Source organism: Pinus tabuliformis, chromosome 3_1 (assembly GCF_031772625.1).
Source record: "Pinus tabuliformis cultivar Carrire ecotype Pingquan chromosome 3_1, CPIR1, whole genome shotgun sequence".
NCBI classification, from domain to species: Eukaryota; Viridiplantae; Streptophyta; class Pinopsida; order Pinales; family Pinaceae; genus Pinus; species Pinus tabuliformis.
The window spans coordinates 45,510,624-45,535,909 of NC_142301.1; the positions used below are offsets into that span (position 1 = coordinate 45,510,624).

Here is a 25,286-nt window from a genome sequence, read left to right on the forward strand (position 1 = left end):
GGTTTTCAAGTATTTAAGCGACACTAGTTATTATATTTTGTCGTATTGAGGAAGACTAAGAATGGACATAGTGTTCGACATACATGGCTTTGTTGATGCATAGTAGGATGGATACCTGGATCATACAAGATCTACAAGTGGGTATGTGTTTAACCTATTTCGAGGAGCAGTCAATTGGATGAGCAAGAGACAGTCTATATTGGCACTTTCAACTACAGAGGATGAATACATGGCAACTACTCATGCAAGCAAGGAAGAATTTTGGTTGCAGAGATTGTGTTCAAGTATGGGGTTGGTACAACGAGATATAAGGATATAATTTGATAGCCAAAGTGAAATTTTCTTGGAAAAGACCTTTTCTTATCATTCGAAGACAAAGCACATTGATGTTCAGTATCACTTATTTAAGGGATATGGTTGAAGACAAAAGGGTGTTTCTTGTAAAGGTGGGCACTTTGAAGAATGTTGCAGATGCATTGACAAAGTATGTGAGCACTGAGAAGTTTTCTTGGTGTAGAGAAATAATGGGCGTTGTAGCTCGAGACTAGTGACTTGTGCACTCCTGTGACCCCTTGTGTGGAAATAAAACAACAAGTGGGAGAATGTTGGGTATGTGTTAGATTCCTTCCACGACTAACTACATGCATTTTCCGTTGTGTCCGACGTAGTGGGGAGGTTGTAGGGCTACCCCCTGCACAGGATCTGGGGAAGTGCCCTAATAATTTTTCTTTTATGTAGACCCAATAATAGTTGGGTGGACCCAAGGATGGGGGGAAGATCCAAGGTTGGTGGGCAGACCTACACATGCTTTTGTGCATAGTTTTCGTGCAGGGTTTTAGGCATGATGGATTTTCTCCCATGGTATTTTGTAGATTTGGTCAAGAGTACTACGAGTATGTTCTAATCCAGGGTTAATGGATTGGAGATTGTGAATGCGTCAACATGTATATAATATATTGTAACATTGAAAAGAATATAATGAAAAATCAATCTGGTTTTCTTGGTTTGGGTTCCAGGAGAAAATATTTGTGTACATTTTATGTTCTTGTCGTTGTATATTTTGTCTCGTTTAAGAATTTGTTTTTAGGTGACTTTTGTACAGGGTTAAAACCTACAGGCCAACCGCCAACCTTTTTGTTGTTGTTGTTTTATTTTGTTTTTGTTTTTTTATTTTTATTTTTTAATCATACAACTAGAGAGAGAGTTGTAAGATTTACAATTTCCTTTTTTTTAATCCTATCTATATATATATATATATATATATATATATATATATATATATTTCCCCTATAATATATTTTTCCTTTTTTTTAATTGTGTGTTTTTTTATTTTATTTTATTATATATATGATTTTGTTTTGGTTTTTCTATTCCATATATATATATATATATATATATATATATATATATAGATATAGATATATATCTATTCCTTTATTTATTTTTTAATGACCAAAGGCCTACCGATAAAATGGATAATCTCCAAAAAGTTATGTAGTGAAATGCTTCAATCACAATGTCAACGCAATGATAGCCAGAGGTTGGATTAGAATGACTCTATGCAGCGGTTGGGAGGCCAGAGGGTCAAACATATCTAATACTAATTTAATGAATGAGGTTCATATGCAACAAAATATTCAAAATATCTGGAATATAAGAATGTCCATCATGGGACGAATAATATATTTATATAAGACTATTGAATACAAGTGATATAAGATGAGATTCTTACAAATGAGGGTCTACTTATATACCTAGGAAGGTGACCCTTCACAAATGGTCATGTCCTTAGAGATATGCCTCTTCTATACTAATCATTATTTAATTAATCATTATTATGATTATATATTTATATTATATTTATATAAATTATATTCATAACATCATAACTCTTGTCCTTCATGTTGATGATATTGTTCTTTCAGCAAGGAACCATTACCATCTTGGTAAGCAACTCAAAATTTTGTGAGATTTCTCCTCCAAGATGGATATGAATGTAAATACTGACAAAATTAAAGTCATGATAAATCCAAAAATATCACCTATGATATTTTCATTTATGACAAGAAATCCTTGGAGTAAGTTCCTTCATACACAAATGAGGGTCTTCTTATATACCTAGGCAGGTGACCCTTCATGAATCGTCATGTCCTTAGAGATATGCCTCTTCTATACTAATCATTATTTAATTAATCATTATTATGATTATACACTTATATTATTTTTATATAAATTATATTCATAACGTCATCACTCTTGTCCTTCATGTTGATGATATTGTTCTTTTAGCAAGGAACCATTACCATCTTGGTAAGCAACTCAAAATTTTGTGAGATTTCCGCTCCAAGATGATAATGAATGTAAATACTCACAAAATTAAAGTCACGATAAATCCAAAAATATCACCTATGATACTTTCATTTATGACAACAAATCCTTGGAGTAAGTTCCTTCATGCACATATCTACGAATTAACATCCATCAAACTCTCAACTGGAATCATAGCATTGAAAAAAGGAGAAATGGAGGTTGGAAATCTTACTATGGGATTGAAAACAATTATAAGTCAACAAATATTTGGATTTGGGATAAAAGGAAGCTCCTCTTTGAGATGCTTGTCAATCCTATTATTATATATGTATATTGTGGGGTTTGGGGTTGAAGTGTATCCAAAGAGTAATGGAGGAACATTGAACAAATCCAAAAGTAGTTTATAACATACAACCGCAAGATTAAAGGAAATACTCCCTACCCTATCCTCCTGATTGAAGCAAGCATTTCCCCCATTGAAATCATGGCTATGAATAGGTATATTGTGTATAAGAAGAAGTTATACAACATGAATGCCAAGACGTATCATAAAATTTCTTATAGCTCTAGCCAAAATCCCCACCTTCGGCTCAAGTGAGGTGGCATAAGGATGCCCAGTCTTGGCTAGACCATTGGGGAAAAAAGGAGGAGACTATCTTGCAAAATTTAGATAATATTAAAAATATTATTACTTCCAAATATAAGGAGAAATTGTGAGAAAATAATGAGCTAGATGAAAAAGAATGAGACTATGATATTATAAGGAGGTGGTCAACCCCAATCTCGAAAACCAAAATTATTTCTTTGTCTTGACTAGTTTAAGAAGAAAATCAACATTGCCAAGATTAGAACTAATTCTCATGAGCTTCATAGTGAAATTGGGTGTTGATCAATTCCCAAAACACCATGGGATGAAAGAGTTTATCACTTGTGCAGTCCTAGGAGGGTTGAAGATGAAAAGAACTTTCTCTTAGATTGTCAATCTTATACTCACATTTGATCTAATTTTCCAAATATTCGTCGCACTATGAACCTTTTTGACCTTTTAACTCAACAAAACTATGGCGATCTCGGAGCACTTCTCTCACTTCTTTTTTAGTATAGAAATAAAATGTTAAAGAATTCTATTTAATCTCTCACCTTCTTAAGGTTAGGTCTTAGTGGATGTTAATCATCATACATACATCTGTGTTACTAAAAAATCATAAAACTAGCTAAATTATAAATTTAAATTATTATTCATTATTAATTATAAAAATAATTAATATGTTAGTTAAATATACAAACATTTGAAAAAGCATGGAACAAAATTCTTATCCATGGAGATTTACTCCCACTTTACCATGGAAATTCTTAATTTGTAAATAGGTTTTTTTACAATACCATGGGCCAATACTATGACTTATCAAAACCACAATTCACTTCACATGAGACTCATTCATATGACATTTTTTTAATTAATTGATTTAATTAAAAGAGGAAAAAATGATATAATTACTTTAGAGATAAATCTCAACCTTTGATCCATGTTAATTGCTAAACATATTTTAGAATATTTTGTAGAGATTAAATTTTTATCATCCACTTAATAACTATTAATAATTAAATTAAAATTTTAGAAATCTCATTAATGATTTTGAATATAAAAAATCATAAATTTATAAGTTGTAATTTAAGTAATAAAATATTGATTTGAAATGGCTTAGTTAAAAGAGTAAGCATGCTTTATTGGAATATCTTAGCTTAAGATTAAATCATAAGACTGATAAATGTGACTTAGAAAATTATATGCTTTATTGGAATATCTTAGCTTTAGATTAAATCATAAGACTGATAAATGCGACTTAGAAAATTATTGCATATATCGTAAGAATTATAATGACATCTAATCGATTTGATCACATCCCTAACATAGATTGCTTTATCCAATTATTAATCCGTTTAATCTCTCACACGCACATGAGACAAATAATCGATTTGATCACATCCCTAGTTTAGGTAGCTTTTTCCAATTACTAACGTATTTAATTTCATGTATATGTGAATGGGAAAGGATGTTTTCTTCACAAAATGTAAATTTTGGATGCAAATTTTAGGAAGTCATTAAGTTTATGGCTTTTTATGTTGAACAAAATAATAATATAACATTGTAAAGTAAAGGTATTTTGTATGTAATATCTTTTGACACTAAAAATAAGATATTTTGTATGCAATATCTTATAACTTTTATTTTATTCTTGATTTTTATAAGATATTGCATAAAAAATTGTTTTTATTTCATTTATTATGCTCATGTATATGAGGTTGGGATAAGGGAAATATGAGTTAAATATATTATGCTATATTATGTTTATTAGGGTAGGAATATTATAATATGTTTATTTAATATTGTTTTTTATTTTCATAGTATGTTTTATTTAATATTGTTTTTTATTTTCATAGTATGTTTTATCTATTATTTTTTCTTATTCTTATTCTAAAACATATTATGTTTTTCTCAATATTTCTTTTTATCCTCATTCTCATCTTTATATATATTATAATGTGTTTTCTTTTATATATAAAGTATAATAAATTAAATAAAAACATTTTTAATACAATATCTATGTTTTTCCTTTTCTAAAAAACTTTATAAAATATTGTATATAGAATAAATTTACTTTACAATGTTATATTATTATTATGTCTAACATTAAGAACCATAAACTTGATAACTTTGTAATATTGACATTCATATTCACATTTTGTAGAGAAAACAACTTGGCTCATTTACCTATTTTTTTGGCATTTGTACTTGCCTTCTTATCCACTTATCTTCTTATTGCACTTATTGTTGTTTCTTTAACATCCAATTATTCCTTTGCACATCATATTTTAGGATTGTAATTATCTTTTCACGATGTACTCGTTGTCACTTATTAATAACAACCAAATGTCATTCCTTGTTTTTTTTTCTTCTATAACATAGTGTATATGTTCTCAATAACAACCAAATCCCATCCATTGTTCTATTAATTTATAATGCATTATATTTAAACCTCTTTATATCACATTAATCTTATATATCTTCTAAAAATTCTCATCACATGTATCTTTAGTCTTCCATGTGAAATTGTGATTTTTATCACGAACCACCTCTTTCTCTATAAAAAATTATCTTATAGTCCCTGCCCAAAGGGAAACAATAACTATAGTAATCGGTTTGTATTTTTTCCAATATTTCTAAATGGAAATCAAAATACTTAATCTAAAGTTTCAGTTTCTTATTTCATCGATCAACTTTTGCTCCATATCATGTAACAACCCTAGTTAAAAAGTCATGTAAAAATATATAAGACCACGGTTGATGGGACATGTATTTCAAGCTGAATGATGGGCAATACATCCTAGTGGGTGTTCATTTCAGTTATTATGGCTAAAGGCAATGGCAAAGGCATTGGAAAGGCAAAATGACATTTTTGGCACATTTATTTATGAAAATAATGGAAATTAGAAGAAAAGGAAAGTGAAATGTCACAGGTTGCATGTGAGGAGGAAATTGAAAGAAAATAATGGAAATTGAAGAAAATAGAGGCCTCATTTGTAGAAAGGCTTCCGAGGAACGGTTGGAAAGATTTTGCTCAGTTTTGGAACTCTCTCATTATTCTCTCTCTCTCTCATACTCTTGGACACTTAGAGTTTTCTTGGACCACTTTGGCATTGGATCAAGAAAGGAAAAGAAGGCAAGAGGAAGGAAGGAGAAAGCAAGGAAGAGCAGGATCAAGTAGCTACAACAATATTCTTTGCAAGTATTGATTTGCATGTGTGATTTCCTTGCTATATTTGGTATGCAAGGTATTGCATGTGGTTCTTTTCTGTCATGGCATGGGTTTTTCCAAGTGTGATAGTGTTTTCAGCCTATCCTTGCCATTTTAGATAACCTTGATGAGATGGGTTCTCATACTTCAGTTGAGCAGTATTTCCAAATGGATTTGAAGCTGAGTGAGGTGGATCTCTGAAATGAAAAACACATGGCCTAGTGGTCCCTGAACCGGATTGTGGATTACAGTAAAGCCACTGGCCTAGTAACCCCTGAGCCAGACTGTGGGTTGTGGTAAAGCCAGGCTTGTGTACCTCGGTGGGTCTAGGAATACTTGTCGATGAATGGTGGGATATACGGCAAAGCTAAGAGGTGGATTGCTCTTAGTTGGGCCTTGTAGTCCCGGGATGATATGTACGGTAAATCTTGGAGAGTGGGTCTCGGTGTAGGGCCTAGTGATCCCTGGATCATACTGTGGATTACGGTAAAGCCTGAGAGACTAAGAGGCACTAAAATTCCTCACGGTGTAGTTGGAGAATTCCGGTAGCATCCACACATGTTTGGTTCTTTTTGGTTGGTTATGAGTCCCACATTTATGCTTGGAATTTGGCATAGGGGTGAATGGCAGAAGAGAGATTTGGCTTAGCCATTCTATGGTCGGGTGGAACATGGTAGTCCCATCCCGGGTTGGCTTTTTCATTCATTTGTAATAGGTTCCTTCCTTGATATCTTATGTGTGAATGCATTGGTTTATATGTGGATTTTATGGCTGATGTATCCTTGATATTTCTATTGCTATTATGTTGGTTATAAGCATGTATTATGACAGTGATGATGTACGGATCTCCTCATGTTTTGATTGGTAAATGAATGACAAATGTATCTATGACCTAATAGATGATAATGCAGCTAATAATATAAGGGATCAATGCTTCTTAATGATTCTCAAATAAGTATGAGACCCATATGCTTAAATTTGTTGTTTACACCTGTAGATTGCATTGATGTCAAATGTTTGATAGAATGTCAGTCCCTATTGGGGATGGTCAGGCCTAGCCCTGGAGTTAGTTTTTGGTTTATTAGTATTGTCATCATGTGTTTAATGGATTCCGGAAGTTATAGCAAGTTTTGGGCAGTGGTCGGAATTTTGGGCCCTAAAAGTGCCTTAAATCTCGCGAACTCTGGCACAGGTCTACTAGAAATAGTCCTTGGATGTAGGCATGCAAGCTTGTGGGAGCATCTAGAGCTATCTGGACGCTGGCATGCCCATAGCATGGGAGTGTCTAGAGGTTTAATAGCTTAAAAACTCAGTGGGACCCAAGGGCATGATACATGAGTGGTTGGGATGACTCCTAGGAATGTTGTTGTTGCTGTGGAAGGTATGTTTGATGTGTTTCTCTCGATTCCAATTCCTTAATGTCACCTAGGAGGTTGAATCACATCATATTAGCATCTCGTCACATGTTTACCCCAGTTGGCCAGTTACTTGGGTAGATGTGGGAGGAGGGTGTTACATAGTGGTATCAGAGCATGGTTCACCCCTCGGACTTGATGGGTTATGTGTTGGTCATGCATTCATGTCAGTTGCATATGTGTTTCTTATGTTGTAAGACCATGTGCCATGGTGTTGACCATGGTTGTAGTGATGTCGCCATGTGAATGTTGATGGTGTTTGTTGTGGGATGTGTTGTCATAAGTGTATGGTTGTATATGCATTTGTTATGCATCTCGGTGTCTATATGTTGTTATGCATGCATTGTCATGGTTATGGTTATGCATGTATGGTAGGTCAGAAATGCATTGTGAGGTCATTGTATGCAATTAGGTCATCATGATGCTATTGGTATGCTATGATGCTGATTTGATTGTTGAGAAAGAGCAAGAGATGTAGATCGTCAAAGATAGCTTGCAACACTAGACTTCGAGGTAAGAGCAGATCATCATATAGATTTGTATGTTGGGCACGTAGGTATGTGGTTAATGGTTGTTATAAGAATTAGGGTTACTTATATACTTATCATTTTATTGTTGTTATGGTTACATGTATTATAAATGCTAGTTGATTAGTGTAGTAATATGTACATGCGTCAGACAGTCATGAATGATAATAACTTGTGGTTGTATGCATTGCTATTGTTGTTTTAGGTCAGATAACTTGACGATTATGTTATATGTTGTTGATGAGTATGATATAGGTCAACTTGTTGTTTTTATATGCTAGTAACATAATGATTAGGGTTAATACATTAAGATCTTGATGTTATATGTATCATACTAACTTGGATTGGTCTATGCAAATGGTTAGGGTTATGACATTCAAGTAAGAGTTAATATGTTGTGATATTATGACATACTAATCTAGACTGATGGTGCATATGTTATTGCTATGCATGAATGAAAAATGTTTATGAGCTTATGATGCGAACATGTTAGTTATTTACTGTTATGGATATCATGATCTTATTTATGTTTGAGTTGATATGTTGTGAAGTTATATCGTGCTAATCTAGCTTGATTGTGCAGACAAGATAGCCTCCCTTGAGATACATTAAGGTATGAGTTTTCTTATTTCATCTATTTGGTGTTTGAATGTTTGACTATTTCGTTTATTTGGTCTTTGAGTGTTTGGTATATATTATGTCATCTATCTGTTGTCTGAATGTTTGATTTCTTTTAGGATATGAGTATTTGTCTATAATATTTCTTGTCGAAATGATCTTGTTTTAAGATGGTTGTACTAATACATATGTGTTGAGATAGCTGACATGTACTTGAGTGTACTAGGTGAGAATTGTAGAATTATGTTTGATGACTATGAGTTGACTATGGATGATGACATGATTGTTAGTCTTGGTAAAGGTTTATTTCAACTTAGTAAATATGATGCCTTGATTTGTGGAACATGTGACTGACATGTGTGAACAGTTGCAGGGAAACATGCTTGGTATTGGCGTGACAAGGTAACAATTGTTATGTTTATATAACTAACAGTTGGGTGATGTGACAATACATAGTAAGCCTTGATTGCAACAAGGTAAAATAGTAAAAGAAAGGAATTGGGAAAGAATTCCTTTGGCTATGTTTGGAAACCCTAATTCCAAATGAATGAGTGCTTTGCATACAAGAAGTATTCTTAACCTGGATTTCATCTGACATTATGTGGGTATGTGCTATATTCATGGACATGTATTTGATAGGTATAACAATTGGTTTCTAGTTATAGCTAGATCTGTCAAGGGAATTGGAGTCCCTTGAGACATGGCGTGGATGTGTTCAGTTGCAAGAAACGTGCTTGGCACAACAAGGTAAGGAAAATGATGTATTGTTATGTTTATTTATGCACAGACAGTTATATATTTATGGTAGTGTGATGCAGGGAGTTGCATGGAAAGAGAGGTTGCCATGAAACCTTGCAGAAGGCTCGAGTTGATCTTTCCTTGGGAACCATGGGATTGAGTCACAGTGTCTGTTGTTAGTCTTGTGATTTTGGTCCTTGGTGATTTGTTGAGCTTGATTGTGGTTTTGTTTATGATTGGTGCAAGGTCTTGCCACTTTGTTGTGGTGTCATGTTGTTATTGGTTTTCATGGTCTTCTTCTTGTTTGTTTCTTGCGATTTCCTTTTATGTTTTGAGTCTTGGGAATTGGTTTGGGAAAGAGGAAATTTAATGGAGCTCGGGAGAAGCTAAATGAAACCCATCAGGCAATGTAAGACTCAGATGAAGTCAGTGCATGTATAAGGGCAGTTGAAGGTAAGAGTATGACAACTAGTTGGACTGGTTGGGTCCATTGGTGTAAATGGACAGTGGCAGTACAGTCATGAGCAAGGTAATCAAGAAAGGTAAGGTGAATGGATTTGAGGTGTCATATGCCTTGGCTATGTTGGGAAGGATTGTTCTCAATGTTTCACGTGTGTTGCACGCATAAAGGGAGTTCTCTTAACCTTGACCTTATGATATCTAGTAATTATGTTGTGATAATGATTATGCTGATGTCTATATGTGTATACATGTATGTATGTATGTATGTATGTCATGTTTGATAGGGTCATCATGAATCATGATTATTAATGCTAATATTTATATGTATATATATCTATGTATGTATGTCGTTGTCTGACAGATTGTTTAATGTTAATATTTATATGTATATGTATGTATGTATGTATGTATGTTGTTTTCTGATAGGGTTGTTAGGAATCATTCTTGTGGAGGAATCAAGTGGAAGAGTAGTCATGACAAATATATGAGGTCAATATAATGTGGTTAGGAGTCGATATTATGTGATTATATTATGTTTATGTTATGGACGGGCTAATGATGAGGGATACATTAGTGGAATGAAAGAAGCATGATTTGTGGCATGCTAGGATAAGCATGGATGGCGAAGAGACATTGGAAGCAAGGTTTCTTGGTAGAGATAATGTGGTTTTGGATGTGTGGTATTACCGTTGTGCATATGTTGTACATGTTGCATATGTGATGTTGTGCGCATGCGGTGTTGTGTGTATATAGTGTGTGTGCATGTCGTTTATGCAATGTTATGTACATGGTGGTATAGATAGTGTTGTGTGAAAGTTGCATATGTAGTGCTGGGTATAGATGGTGCTATGTACATATTGGATATGCAGTGTTGTGTACATATTATACTGTGCGCATGATGGATATGTGGTTTTGTGTGCATATGGTGTTGTGCGCATGTTTGATATGCAGTGATTTATACATAGGGTGCTATGTACATGTTGTATATGTAGTGCTATGTACATATGGTGTTGTGTGCATGTTGTACATATGGTGCTATGTACATATGGTGTTGTGTGCATCATTATACAAGTGGTGTTGTGAGCATGTGGTGTCATGTACATCTTGTACATATGGTGTTGTGTGCAGGTGGGGCTGTGTACATGCCATGCATGTGATGTTGTGTACATGTGGTGTCATGTACATGTCATGCATGTGGTACTGTGTACATGTGGTATTGTGTACACATTGTATAGGCGGTATGGTGCACATGTGGCGTTGTGTACACGTTGTGCAGGTGGTGTCGTTTACATGTGATGTTGTACACATGTTGTGCAAGTGGTGTGGTCTATAGGTGGTACTCTATACATGTTGTACATATGGTACTGGTTTACATGTGGTATTGTATGCATGTCATACATGATGTGTTGCAGGCATGCGGTACCATGTATGTGCATTATGTAGTTGTGGTATCATGACATGTGTAGTCGTTGTGTTGTAATTTGTGTACGCATATGTATTGTGTTGTACATTGGGTGTAGGTGTATGTATTGTGTGGTGGTGTACATCAGATGTAGGTGTATGTATTATGTTATGTTTTACACTGGGTGTAGGTGTATGTGTTGTATGTCAGGTGTAGGTGCATGTATTACATGGTGTTGTATGTCGTGTGTGGTTGTATACGTGTGATGCACACTATGTGTATGTGCACATGGTTGAGGAGAAGGCGCTGGGTGTTTGTCGGGTGTGGCAATAGATCCGGTGTGCATATGGAATAAGAACAAAGGCAAAAGTAAGGATCGATGAAGGATAAGTATCGATATTTTATTTCAGTTTTATTATGCATGTGATTTATGATTTTGGTTTATGATGGTTACATGTGATTTATGATTTTGATCTATGATGGTTGTATTTTGAGCTAACTTGATGTGATATGTTTATACATGATGATTTGGTCAAAGATGCTAGTCTGACTTGCTGTGACAGGAAGTAAACAAGATTACAAGTGTACCTTATTGATGAGTTACCAATGAGGTATGATGTGAATTTATTTCAATTCATTTTAAATATAATGGAAGTTATGTGCTTGGTACAGGAAGCACGAAAATTCCTAGTTGGGTGGTTGAAATGGACTACAAGAATTAGTAGCAACAGTGAAAGGAATTCGAACAAGCAACAATATGCCAGTAAAGAATTCATGAGTAGGGCCATGGTGGGACACTAGTACCCAATAGTGTCCATTGATTTCAATGAGCATGCTATGACCAATATGATGGTTTTAAGGCAGGGATATGCCTTGTTTTTGTATCTTCCGATGTGAGGAATCCTTGCCAAGGGATGGACTTCCCAGGATGGGGGTGCCTGCTGAACTTGGAAGGTGTGTGACTACATGGAAGGGGGTGACAGATTGCCCGAGGGACTGTGTAGCAGAGAAGGGAAGGTCAGGGATGGAATTTTTTTGGTCATTAGCATTGCCATATGGAATCAAATGCACATTGGGAGTGTTCCCTAGAAAAATGAGTCGGTAACTATTCACTGAGAGGACAAGTGGTGCTGGATTGTAGTGCTGGACATTGGATGCAGGTTTGAACTTGCAGTGGATTCTGGACTTCATGGGAAGGAGGTGAATCCTGGTATTACTTTGAGGGTGAAGGTGTGAGCCTTTGGATTCCCTTGTTGCGGATGTAGGCATTGTATCCTTTTATTTTATGGTTGCGCAAATGTGTATATGTGTATATCATTGTAAATACTATATCGAGTTGGATTTATAAAGCTCCATAGACAATATGATTATTTTTTGGGTGAAGCAAATGTGTATATGTGTATATGTGGTTGTTATTATAAATACCGTAATGAGCTGTGTTATAAAGCTCTAGTAAATGGTATGTTTGTCATGTTTTAGAAGATGGTCATTGTAAATACTGTAACGAGCTATGTTATAAAGCTCCATGGGCAATATGTTTTGTTTTCAGCAGTCTTGTTGGTTATATGTGTCATTGAACACCGAGGACGGTGTTCCCCCAAGGGGGAAGGTTATGTAACAACCCTAGTTAAAAACTCATGTAAAAATATATAAGACCACGGTTGATGGGACACGTATTCCAAGCTGAATGGTGGGAAAGACATCCTAGTGGGTGTTCATTTTAGTTATTATGGCTAAAGGAAATTGGCAAAGGCAATGGAAAAGGCTTTGGAAAGGAAAAATTGCATTTTTGGCACATTTATTTATGAAAATAATGGAAATTAGGAGAAAAGGAAGGTGAAAGGTCACAAGTTTCATGTGAGGAGGAAATTGAAGGAAAATAATGGAAATTGAAGAAAATAGAGGCCTCATTGATAAAAAGGCTTTTGAGGATCAGTTGGCAAGCTTTTGATCAGTTTTGGAGCTCTCTCTCTCTCTCTCTCACACACATATTCTTGGACACTTAGATTTTTCTTGGAGCACTTTGGCATTGGATCAAGAAAGGAAAAGAAGGCAAGAAGAAGGAAGGAGCAAGCAAGGAAGAGTAGGATCAAACAGCTAGAGCAGGATCCTTTGTAGGTATTAATTTGCTTGTGTGATTCCCTTGCTAGATTTGGCATGCATGGTATTGCACGTGGTTATTTTCTATCATGGCATGGGTTTTTCCAGGTGTGACAGTGTTTTTAGCCTGGCCTTTCCATTTCTGGATAGCCTTGATGAAATGGGTTCTCATACTTCGGTTCAGCTGGATTACTGGATGGATTCAAAGCTGAGTGAGGTGGATCTCTGAAATGACAAACACATGTCCTAGTGGTCCTTGAACCAGATTATGGATCACGGTAAAGCCACTGGCCTAGTAATCGTTGAGCCAGACTGTGGGTTGCGGTAAATCCAGGATTGTGTGTGTCGGTGGGCCTATGAATCCTTGCCAGTGAATGATGAGATATACAATAAAGCCAAGAGGTGGATTGCCCTCCGTTGGGCCTCGTAGTCCAGGGATGGGATGTATGGTAAAGCCTAGAGAGTGGGTCTTAGTGTAGGGCCTAGTGATCCTTGGATCGAACAGTGGATTATGGTAAAGCCTGAGAAACTAGGAGGCACTAAAATTCCTCATGGTGTAGGTGGAGAACTCTGGTAGAATCCATGCTTGTTTGGTTCTTTTTGGTTGGTTATGAGTCCCACATTCATGCTTGGAATATGGCATGGAGGTGAACAACTAAAGAGAGATTTGGCTCAACCATTCTATGGTAAGGTGGAACGTGGTAGTCCCATCCTGGGTTGGCTTTTGCATTCATTAATAAGAGGTTCCTTCCTTGATATATTATGTGTAAATGTATTGGTTTATATGTGGATTTTATCGCTGATGTATCCTTGATATTTTTGTTGCTATTATGCTGGTTATAAGCATGTATTATGATAGTGATGATGTATGGATTTTCTCATGTTTTGATTGGTAAATGAATGAATAATATATCTGTGACTTAATAGATGATAATGCAGCTAATGATATAAGGGATCAATGGTTCTTAGCAATTCTCATATAAGTATGAGACCTGTATGCTTAAATTTGTTGTTTACACCTGTCGATTGCATTAATGCCAAGTGTTTGACAGAATGTCATTCCCGGTTGGGGATGGTCAAGCCTAGTCTTGGAGTTAGTTTTTGGTTTATTAGTCTTTTCATCATGTGTTTAATGGATTCCAGAAGTTACAACAAGTTCTAGGAAGTGACCAGAATTATGGGCTTGAAAAGTGCCTTAAATCCCGCGTACGTTGGCACAAGTTTGCTGGAAATAGTCCCTGGATGCATGCAGGCAGGCTTGTGGGAGCATCCAGAGCTCTTTGGATGTTGGCATGCCCATAGCATGGGAGCGTCCAGAGGTTTAATAGCTTAAAAACTCAGTGGGACCCAAGGGCATGATACCTGAGTGGTTGGGATGGCTCTTGGGAGTGTTGTTGTTGATGTGGAAGGTATGTTTGATGTGTTTCCGTCGATTCCACTTCCTTAAGGTCACCAAGAAGGTTGAATCACGTCATAGTAGCCTCTTGTCACATGTTTACCTCGGTTGGACGATTACTTGGGTATATGTGGGAGGAGGGTGTTACATATCACAAACTTACAACAAATTATTTTAACCAATAATAATTTTGGATGTCTTATTTGACCTCTTCCCAAGGCATATGCTACATCATACTTACTCATATCTGGGTTAATATATATATTTCATGAATCATTTTCACAAATTGAAGTAATGCTAGCATTACCTTAGCATAATCTTATAATATTAAATGTTTACTTAGACCTCATTCATAACATGTTGCCCATAACATGTTGTGGTGTCTAGAGGAGGTGGCTTGAGCTTCCACATATGCCCTCATGAAAATGTTTGTGTTGTGATTATCGTGTTGGCTTTGTGATCTTTAAAAGCAATCAACCCTGCTTATATTCATTCAAATTCATCCACTGGTTAGATTAAGCTTTGCTCCACCATTTTCCATTTGCATTTACTCAGTTGTGCTCCATCGTTTTCCATTTGCATTTATTTAGTTGTGTTGGTGTTGTGATCACAATGTTGGTTTTGTGATGTTTAAAAGCATCAACTCTGATTGCATTCATTCAACTTGATCCACCACTTGGATTAAGCTCTGATCCACCATTTTCCATTTGCATTTATTTAGTTGTGCTTTGTTTTCCATCCACCATTTTCCATTTGCATTTATTTAGTTTTGCTCCACAATTTTCCATTTACATTCACCAAATTAATATTCCTTCATACAGAGGCTCATTGCGAGCAACTCTATGGACTAAAGGAAGGTAGTCATCAATTCATTCATGCTCATTGCGAGCAGTTCTATGGACTAAAGGAAGGCAATCATCAATTAATTCATGTTAGTGAAGCACATTCCAATATAGTCTGAACCATCAAGCACACTGGATCTTTCCATGGCATAAAAATTGGTGGCTTATTGGCTTATCTTCAACTATTTTGCATATTATAGCTTTAACAAAAATCATGAAATCAATTGCAGGTATGTGTAGATAAAAGGCATGCAATTTTTTTAGTTATATTGCTAATTATATTGTTAATTGTAAGACCTATAGATTAAAATGAAATAGGAAGAAGGGCATTTTACCCTAGCCACCTTCCCTAATGCCCCTAAACCCAACTCCTAGGATGCCCTCCCCAAAGAACAACCTTAAGCTCTCTTTCTTATGTTTGAAGAAAAAAACTAGAGAGATCCATTGAATTAGGGGATGCATGTTCAACTTATTCAATCGTTGTAGTGCTCACTCATGTGCACAATTCATATAATTATGCTGCATTGTAAGAAATTATTCTCATGGTTAGGCTTCAAATCAAATTGAAATGAGGTTGCTCTAAAAACTAAGGAATATATCTAAGAACAAATTGAGATAATCTATCCTAACATATATATATGTTGTAAAAAAAATGTAAATCATATAATTATGTTGTATTGTATCAAATTATTATCATAGTTAATCTTCAAATAAAATTGAAATGATGGGCTTCTTTGAAAAGAAAGAAATATTTGAGAAAGCAAATTATTAATGAATATAAGAAAAGAGCATCGTGTGAAATGAAATTGAAATTGAAAACAAGAAAATATTCTCTTATTAGTTAATCTTCTCATAACTCATTATATTTGAAGTAGAATAGGATGACATGTAAACAAAAATGGTTACAAATGCACCATATTCACATGCCTAATTAGTTCACTATCACATTGGTTTAGGTTAAGTCGTGCTATTTTTATCCTACAACATGGGACAAATCATCCAGATTACATTGCTGGGAAAAGTGGCGCTTATATCCCCTAACATCCACAAGACAATTATATGAAAAGGTTTAGTCATGAAAAGGTTTCATAAACTCTTACCCTATAATAAAATTCCAAAATTTTATCTGTGAATATTGTTTGTCAAATTTAACGCTACTTAACTACCTTGGCTTAAACTATATAATGTATTTAAGCCTATTTAAGGTAATATATTCCTTAAAAGTGCGTCTTTGCCATCAAAATCGGAAACCCGCTTATTTATATAGTTCGATCAGTGGTTAAATTTTCTGGTAATTTTGTCTGAAGTAATACCACTCCCTGACTATAAATAACCCATTTTCCACTTGTGAAAAAGGTTGCCATCGACTATGTATTTAAGCAATAAGATTCCAATTTCATTAACTAATCAGAAATCAAAAGGTCAAAAAAATAAGAGCTAGAATTTATAATAACGGCTTTGCAAAAATATTTATTTATCAAACAATATTTTTCCACAAAGCTAGCAGGGACTTGATGCTCAACAACACCCCTCGTTATCTTTATATATTAATTTTTTTTCTTATTTTTATATATTATTTTTTTCTCTAAAATTTTAACACTAATTGATAGCTGAGTTGTTTTTAGTGTGATTTTTTGGAAGTTTTTTTGGTGGATTTTTCGGTTTAATTTCTCTAAAATCCAGATGGAATTCATTGAAATCTCAAGTTTGATGGGTAACCCCTGCACAATAGAAGTGCCTTAAGAGTTTTTCAAGGTGTTGAATCTATATATACACTAAAAAAACTAGTTTAAATAACACAAATCAAGATTTCACCACAAATTTTTCCGTTGGTGATTCTAACACCAGAAATTCCAAAAAATCAACACAAATCTTTCCACTGATTTCCAGCACCAGAGACTCTAAAAAATCACACTAAAAACAACTTTGGATCACTCAAATATCTTTGATCTCATTAATTCCTACTTTCTTCGTAATATAATATATATAATTCAAATATATTTTTATTCATTGTATAATATATAACTCAATATATTTTTATAGTACTTTTATATAATTTTCTTTTTTTATATAACTTCTCAATGTATATTCATACCCTTTACTTAGTGTTCAAGTACTTTTGTGATTGTTTGAATAAAGTTTCATTTAATAAACGTGAAATGAATTTTTGAAAAACTATGTGGCCATTTTTTTTTTTTTTTTTTTTTAATTTTTCAAATTAAAAAAAAAATATTATTTTAAATAAATTTACTTATATGTTAATATTTGCCAACCAATTTAAATATTATTATTATTTTTAAATTTATTGTTATTCCCCGGAGTTGAGTGCTCTCTTATATTATGATGTTTATTAGGATTCCCATGTGAACGAAATCTAGTGTATTGGCTAGATGGTGATTCTTCTTTGTTAGCTTCACAAATGACATTCACTGTCGAGGATAAGGTGGTGGGAAGACAAGGACTTGACCTTCATACCCTGCCTGGGACATGGATTTAGACGTTATTCCTCAAAGGGACATTCATTCTTGCATTCAAACTATGCTAAAAGTGGTTGGCCTTTGTTGCATTTGCAAAGCAACAAAGGTTGAGGAGCTTGGCACTAAGGGAATATATTTTTTGACTTGATAGTTATGGTTTGTGAACGAGGACGTGCCAGGAGAGGAGGGTGAGGAGGAGGCTGCCAACCCCCCCACCCTTCCATGGCATGGAAAAGGGGTGCAACAATTCGATGAATATTTGCCACAACATATTAGACACTTGGTCGCAACTATGGAAGCACAGGGGCTCAGGAACAGTGGGAATGGTCACTGGGAAGTTAGGAACTTGCTTAGTCATCATTTGAGGGATCAAGAAGAGGTCGTGCATGTTGTGGAGAACATAAATGCAGACACATATATCCATCTTGTCCAGGTTGAATTGGCTCTGAGGGTCCTATCACGCACCCTAGGAATTCATTCCCTCCTCCACCTCCTCAGGCTTCCTCCAACTCACCAGAAAATTTAACCAATGCAGATTCGATCCATCAAGGTACCAAGCCTCCTATCCCTGAACATAAAGGGTCTTAGAAAAAGATGGAAAAGAAACCAGGAAGTCCCATCTCTTCCCTTCATGTGGAGAAGGAGCAAACCTCTGCTAACAAGCCAACTATTGCAAATAATCTAAAATGCAAAACCTCGTAGAAGGATGCCAACACCAACATAGGGGGAATGTTTGTTGAGTGGGAACAACCTCCATGGTCACCAGAAGGCTATGATGATCCCTTCCAGTATCTCACTCAATGTGTCTGGGCTCGCTAACATTCTCCAAGAAAGATTTTCTTAGCCTCTGTTACTTTAATATTTTTCTCGTGGTCTTTTGTTGTCACTACTACTCTTGTTTCTGCTATGGTTCTATGTTGTCAAAAATTAGTCTCAAGACTCTCAGGGAGTTATATGGTTATGGTTGAATTATTGTGATCTGTAGCTTGTGGTAAAGAAAAGGCTCTGCAACTGAGTGCGCAAAGGCCTAAGTCCAGAACTGGGTGCATGGACTACCTGCAACTGAGTGCACAGAGGCCTAAGTCTGCAACTGAGTGCGCAGACTGCCTGTAGTTGAGTGCGTGGGCCAAGAACTATTTGTTGTACAAATTCTCTATTATAAGCAACAGTTCTTGTGGACGTAGTCCCACATTGGGATGAACCATAGTAAAATCTGTGTCTTCATGTGTTTATTTGCTTATTATCTATTGTAGCATAGCAGTTGCACTTTATTTCAGTATAGTGAAGTTTTATGGATGTATATGATATGTTTTAAGTGATGAATGTAATGTGGCGAAGTAATGTATGAATGCGAAGTAACTTATGAATGTTAAGTATAAGAAAACACAAAAATACCACATCACATCATCCCTCAAGGCTGCAGAAACCTGGTTCTGCATCCTCCCATAGTCACTTCGGGTGAGATTGCGATCTGCTTGCAGGTCGTTGCCAAAAGGGCCAGTGATTGAGGGTTTTGTTGGTGCATAGTAAAGAATTGAACCTAGTTCAGCCCAACCTAAAGCCAACAAATGGTTTCATTGCTAGGACCGGGATCTATTTGAGGGATATGTTTATGTGGCATCCATCGAAGAAAGAAATTCAATATTGGGTAGAACAGAAGGAACGAGAATTTTTAGATCAAGAGAATAGAAGCCCTCGTTTGTCATATAAAAGGTGGTTACAGAAGTATATTTTCGAATATCGATATGAAATTTTCTTCAGTTTGTTTCATGTTGAGTTGTACGAGTAGATATCAATGTTGATCGAAAGAAAGGACTATTTTGAAGGAGACGAACCTAAGGAGTGGAATCCTAAACTGATACAACAACTCAAGGACACTGACAATAGGATTTCAAGAGTTGTTGACTTCTGTATTGATAGCATCTTGGGAGGATTCATTACTGAGTTTGTGGTAGACTTGATTGTATCCTACAGTGAAGTAGAATGACAATTTTTCAAAGGACCCTGAGGTAAGTACTTGAGATCTTTGAAACTCTGGCTTAAGATGCTTTTGTGTGAAAATGGAGTTTTACGAATGCAGTCAAATTATTAGTTTACTGATGTTTGGGAGAAGATTGGAAAAAGAGACTGGAACAACGTGAAGTGGAAAAAGATATAGAATAGACACTAGAAAGAGATCTCGTGGCCAGGATCTGAAGACTTTCATAGAAACTGATTATAGGCCTCTTTTGAGTGAATCTGAAAGTGAAGAAAGCATCCCTGAAAACCCCGAAGTAACTTTGCAGTATTCACCCTTCTAGCCTGAAAATTCGCTAAAGGCAGAATCTAGTAATAGTAGGTTAATTTTTGTTTTCCCCGTCCCCCCATCCCCCACCCCCTACCCCTTACGAATCCCCTGCCCTCCCCCTCCCCCTCTGAGAACAATTATGTTTGATGATATTAAGCTACCTATTTTTAAAGGAATTGGATCGGAAGATCCAGAACGAATCTGGTTTTTATGCGATGCAGTATGGATAGCGAAGTAGGTCAATGATGAAAATATAAATAAGGTGCAGCTTGTGACGACATTATGAGATCGAGCATTAACATGGTACTTAATTTATTCAAGCAATTAGATCAGATCATTTGCAAATATTAAAACAACACTGGTAAAATAATTCAAGAAACCGAAGTCTAAATCGCAGTGTATCACAAAGTTAAAAGAAATCAAACAAAGGCCTACTGAGTCTGTTTGGGAATTTGACCAGAGATTCAAGGTATTATTGGATCAGGTGAGCTTCGACATAGCTCCGCAACAACATAAGGAATGGTTCATAGTTACACTGCTACCACATATCATATTTCCTTTGACGCAACAGAAGATAGAAACTCAAGCCAAAGCTCTAGAGCTGGCGATGAAATTAGAAGCTTCGCCTATAGGAGATACCAATGCAGGTATGCAATAGATTCAGAGTCAGCTGGAAAATTTGACTCTACAGTTACAAGATATGAAGAAAAGTAAAGAAGTCAGAGAAGAAGTGTGGTGTACGAAGTGAAAATCAGAAGGCCACTCTAAAGAACAATGCCCTCTCTTTAGAAATTACATGGCTAATGGAGCATCGAATCCTTTAAATGTCAGATCCAGCCTATGGTACGAGATATGAAAAACTAGAGGTGAACATAGATCAAAAGATTGTTATTTGTTGCAAAAATATGTGCAAACTCCCAGGAACTTGTATTGCAAGTTCTGTAAATCAGTAGGACATGATGAGAACCATTGTCAAGCTTATGAGCTAATGATGGAGTGTGGTGCTGACACTTATAGAATGCAAGCAGAAGAACATGGACATGAAAATAATGGACAATGAAGTAGTCAAGGTAGTTATCAAGGAAGAGGTCGATGGGGCAGATCTGGTTGAGGACGTGGACAAATTATTTGCTATAATTGTGGTCAGCCAAGACACTTTGTGAGAGACTGTCAGAATCCCACTACGACATGTAAGTATTGTAAAGATTTTGATCATGTAATTGAAGAATGTTTGATACTTATGGAAAAAATGCAAGAAAAGAGAAACTAGTAGCTGACACAGAATATCTAAATGATGACGGCTGAAAAAAGAACCGATGATCCCTGAATCAATATTGTTACTAGAAGTGGAGTTGCGACTAGTGATGACAAAGTAAATGAAAAGAAGGAATCCTTCACTGCATGGGTGAGAAATGCTGCTGAAAAAGCTCTTGCATTTGATATTCAGAAGGAAAAAGAAGTGTTAATGGAAGCCAAGTGAAGCTTTATGGATGTTGGAGCTTCGACATATTGTGCATAACTGAAGCAGAAAAATCACTGCGACATAGCATCAACTTCGACATAGAAACAAGCTTTGACACAAGATCAGGAGTCAACGAACCAAGAAGGTATTTTAAATTCTTTTATGCAAACTTGTATGAAGTTATTAAGAGATCAAAAAGTTGTAGAAGGACTTCAGGAATTGATAGATTCATGTGCATCTAAATAAATACTGTGAAGTAAGTTGTGCATTTTTCATCAGCAGAAGAGAACATGAAGAGAAATGAGGCTTAGTGCACAAATAGGAGACTATGAGATGGATCACGTTATTTTAGATCTGGGATCTGAGGCTAATGTTGTGATGAAGCAAACATGGGAGTTAATGGGTAAGTCGAAGCTACAGTGGTCACCTATTCAGCTAAGGATGGAAAATTAGCAGAATATCTTCCCCTTAGGAAGACTATCAAGTGTGACAATGGATATTGAAGGAGTTTACACTACTGTTGACTTTGAAGTAATAGAAATTGTGGATGACAGTAACCCCTATCCTGCATTGCTTGGACTTGATTGGGCATTCGATAACATGGCTATAATTAATCTAAAGAAGAGACAAATGATATTTGAAGGGAATAATATGAGGGTAATTGTTCCCTTGGATCCATCAGAAGGAGCAAGGTATACAAAGCCAGTTAGATAAGAGTACTACGTAGTTGATATAGATAATATTTATCAATTGACAAAAAATGAACATGATTTTGTTAACCCTACTATAGAGGGAAAGCTAACTTGGGAGCATGAAAGTTCTTGAGCATCAGAGTCAGAAGAAGAATTGGAAAATTAGCAGAATAGGCTACATGAAGTATCTACAAGGCGATGTGCAAGAATTTCTAAATCAGTTCACTACATGACATCTGAGGTATGTAACATGCTTTCATATGATGGCTTGGGTGATGTGAATATTTTTCTTGATAATTATGAGGAACAGGTTCCAGAAAGTCAAAGACTGTTAGTTTTGGATATAGCCATAAAAGTTACTCCTGCTAGATGGTGGGGTACACATAAGAAGAATATAAGAGATTGGCAGGAATGTTGAAGGTTGATGTGGATAAGATTTGGTCAGATAAACACATAAATGGAGTTGAAAAATGATTGTGAAACTAGTCCTAGGGAGCATATACGGTTATGTGTTATAGCATGGAAGGAGATTCCACAACAAGAATGGGTACATGGGTTCATTCATACATTGGAGACAATTCCTCAAAATTGGTACCTGGAAATAGAGCTTCGACATGGTACTGCAAGCTGGGAAGATATGGTTGATGGGTTTATATTGACATTTAGCTTTGAAGATGATTGTCCATATATAGATTCAGCCCTTCAGACAGTTAAGAAGAAGATCTTTGAGAATTTAACTCCAAGGACATGGCAGCAACCTGATTGGGTTGTGTAGATAGAACATGCACTAGAATGCTACAACCTTATTGCAGAAGAAGAAGAAGATCCTCGCAACATTGACATAACAGAATCAGAAGGACACCGCGAAGTAAATGGACCTGAGCTAGAGATACTAGATATAACAAAGCCAGTAAAGACAAAGAAGGTAAATATAGGATCAGAAGAGGAACCGAAGTTTGCAACTATAGGATATTATTGGGATGAAGAAACATTAAGCAAAGTGACAGAATTACTTCATGAGTATCAGGAGTTTTTTCCCACTAAGTTTTTAGAAATGAAGGCTATAGTAGGAGATTAAGGAGTTATGAAGATCCCCCTTAAGCTTGTTGTGAAGCCAGTCAAGAAAAGACCTTACATATTGAATCCGAAGTATAAGGAGAAAGTAAAAGTTGAGTTGGATAAGATGATAACATCAAGAGTTATTGAACTTGTGGAAGAATTTAATAATATTTTGGAGAATGCACTGACTAAGATATGCAATGTAAATCGATATGATTGGGACCTTAGGATTCCAATAGTATTATGGGCTTATATAACTCCATGTAAGAACTTGACAGGTCAGAGACCCTTCAGGTTGGTTTATGGCTAAGAAGTTGTGATGCCCATGGAATACATTGTCCCTAGCTTAAGGATTGCAGCCTTTACAAATATGGAAGACCCTGACATAATGAAGGAAATAATTTCGCAGTTGATTTCTTTAGAAGAAGACATATTTATAAAAGGATTCCATCAGCAAGTACAAAAAGCAAGAGAAAAGGCCTGGCATGATCGACATATTAAGAAAAAGAAGTTCCAGGTAGGAGACCTTGTTCTCCTCTATGATAGTAAGCTTGTAAAGTTCCCAGGAAAATTCAAAATGCATTGGTTAGGCCCATATGTTATCAAGTATATTATTGATGGAGGCATAGTTCAGTTAGCGAAGTTAAATGGAGAGTAAGGAAGAGTAAATGGTATTAGATTGAAGTTGTACAGGGACAACTCTGCCCCTACACCTTCACCTTGAGGAAGAAAGAAGAAAATTCTTAGTGCCACCTGCAGTTTAAAGTGGGCACTAGACTATAAACTATGTTGTAGAGAGCTACGACATAGGAAGTTACTTCGCTACAGTGTGGATTATGTCGGAATTCGTAGGAGCTTCCATGTAAGATGGGATGTGCATGACAGTGTGGAATGTGTCGAAGTTCGTAGGAGCCACCCAGTGGAAAATATAAGGAGCAGGATGAACATGAGTTAGAGGAGGAAGAGCAACATGATGAGGGTCAGCAGGATCCTCCTGGGGGAGATGAGCAAACCAAGGAGACAGAAAAGGCATAAACATAAAAAAATTGCCACGGAGAAAAGGAAGGCAGAGGGCAAAGTTGCCTCAAAGAAAAAGAAGAAGAAAAAGTCCGATAAGATGAAGGATCTCATGGTCCTTACTGAAGGGGACTTAGATCAAATCGGGGATAGGATACAGGAAGCAAAAACGAAATCTTGCAATAGAGTAGAAGATTACTATGATGCACTTTTGATTAGTGTTGCACAACGAATCACAGAACTTAAGATATTGGCACAGACGATCAGACAACCCTCGCAGATACAGGGAAGGGCTGGAGAAGAAATACATATAGAGCCTACGTTTGAAATGAGGCTAGCACAGATACCTGTAGGATCCCTATAGTTTGAATCTATTGAGCTACAACAACAGGCTAAAGAATGGAAGCACGTCAACATGAATATCGCAGCAGTGCCGCTACCAAGACTACGCAAACTACACTTAGAAATTATAGAGGAACTAAAGTTGAGGGAACAACATACATCACAACTTAATATATAGGTGGAAAAACAACAAGTCGCGTTGTGGCAGAAGCTTGAACAAGTGATGCAAGAAAAGGATCAAATGGCAGAGGAATGCCAGAAGATCAAGGAGGTGGTCGAAGCCACATGTAAAGATATTCTGGACCTTAATGTCCGAGAGGAAGAGCCAATAGAAGCAAAGGTC

General features: G+C 35.9%; 1 protein-coding gene across 1 annotated transcript in view; it reads left to right on the plus strand.

Annotated features, from left to right (window-relative positions):
• The window catches only part of LOC149185689 (uncharacterized), a 37,095-nt gene extending 13,492 nt beyond the window's left edge, over positions 1–23,603 (plus strand). Inside the window, exons 3-5 of the mRNA XM_089409106.1 lie at positions 20,943–21,018; positions 21,389–21,513; positions 23,301–23,603. Of these exons, the coding sequence (XP_089265232.1) occupies positions 20,943–21,018; positions 21,389–21,513; positions 23,301–23,603 (504 nt within the window). The remainder of the gene's footprint in view (positions 1–20,942; positions 21,019–21,388; positions 21,514–23,300) is intronic.
• The last annotated feature ends 1,683 nt before the right edge of the window (positions 23,604–25,286 follow it).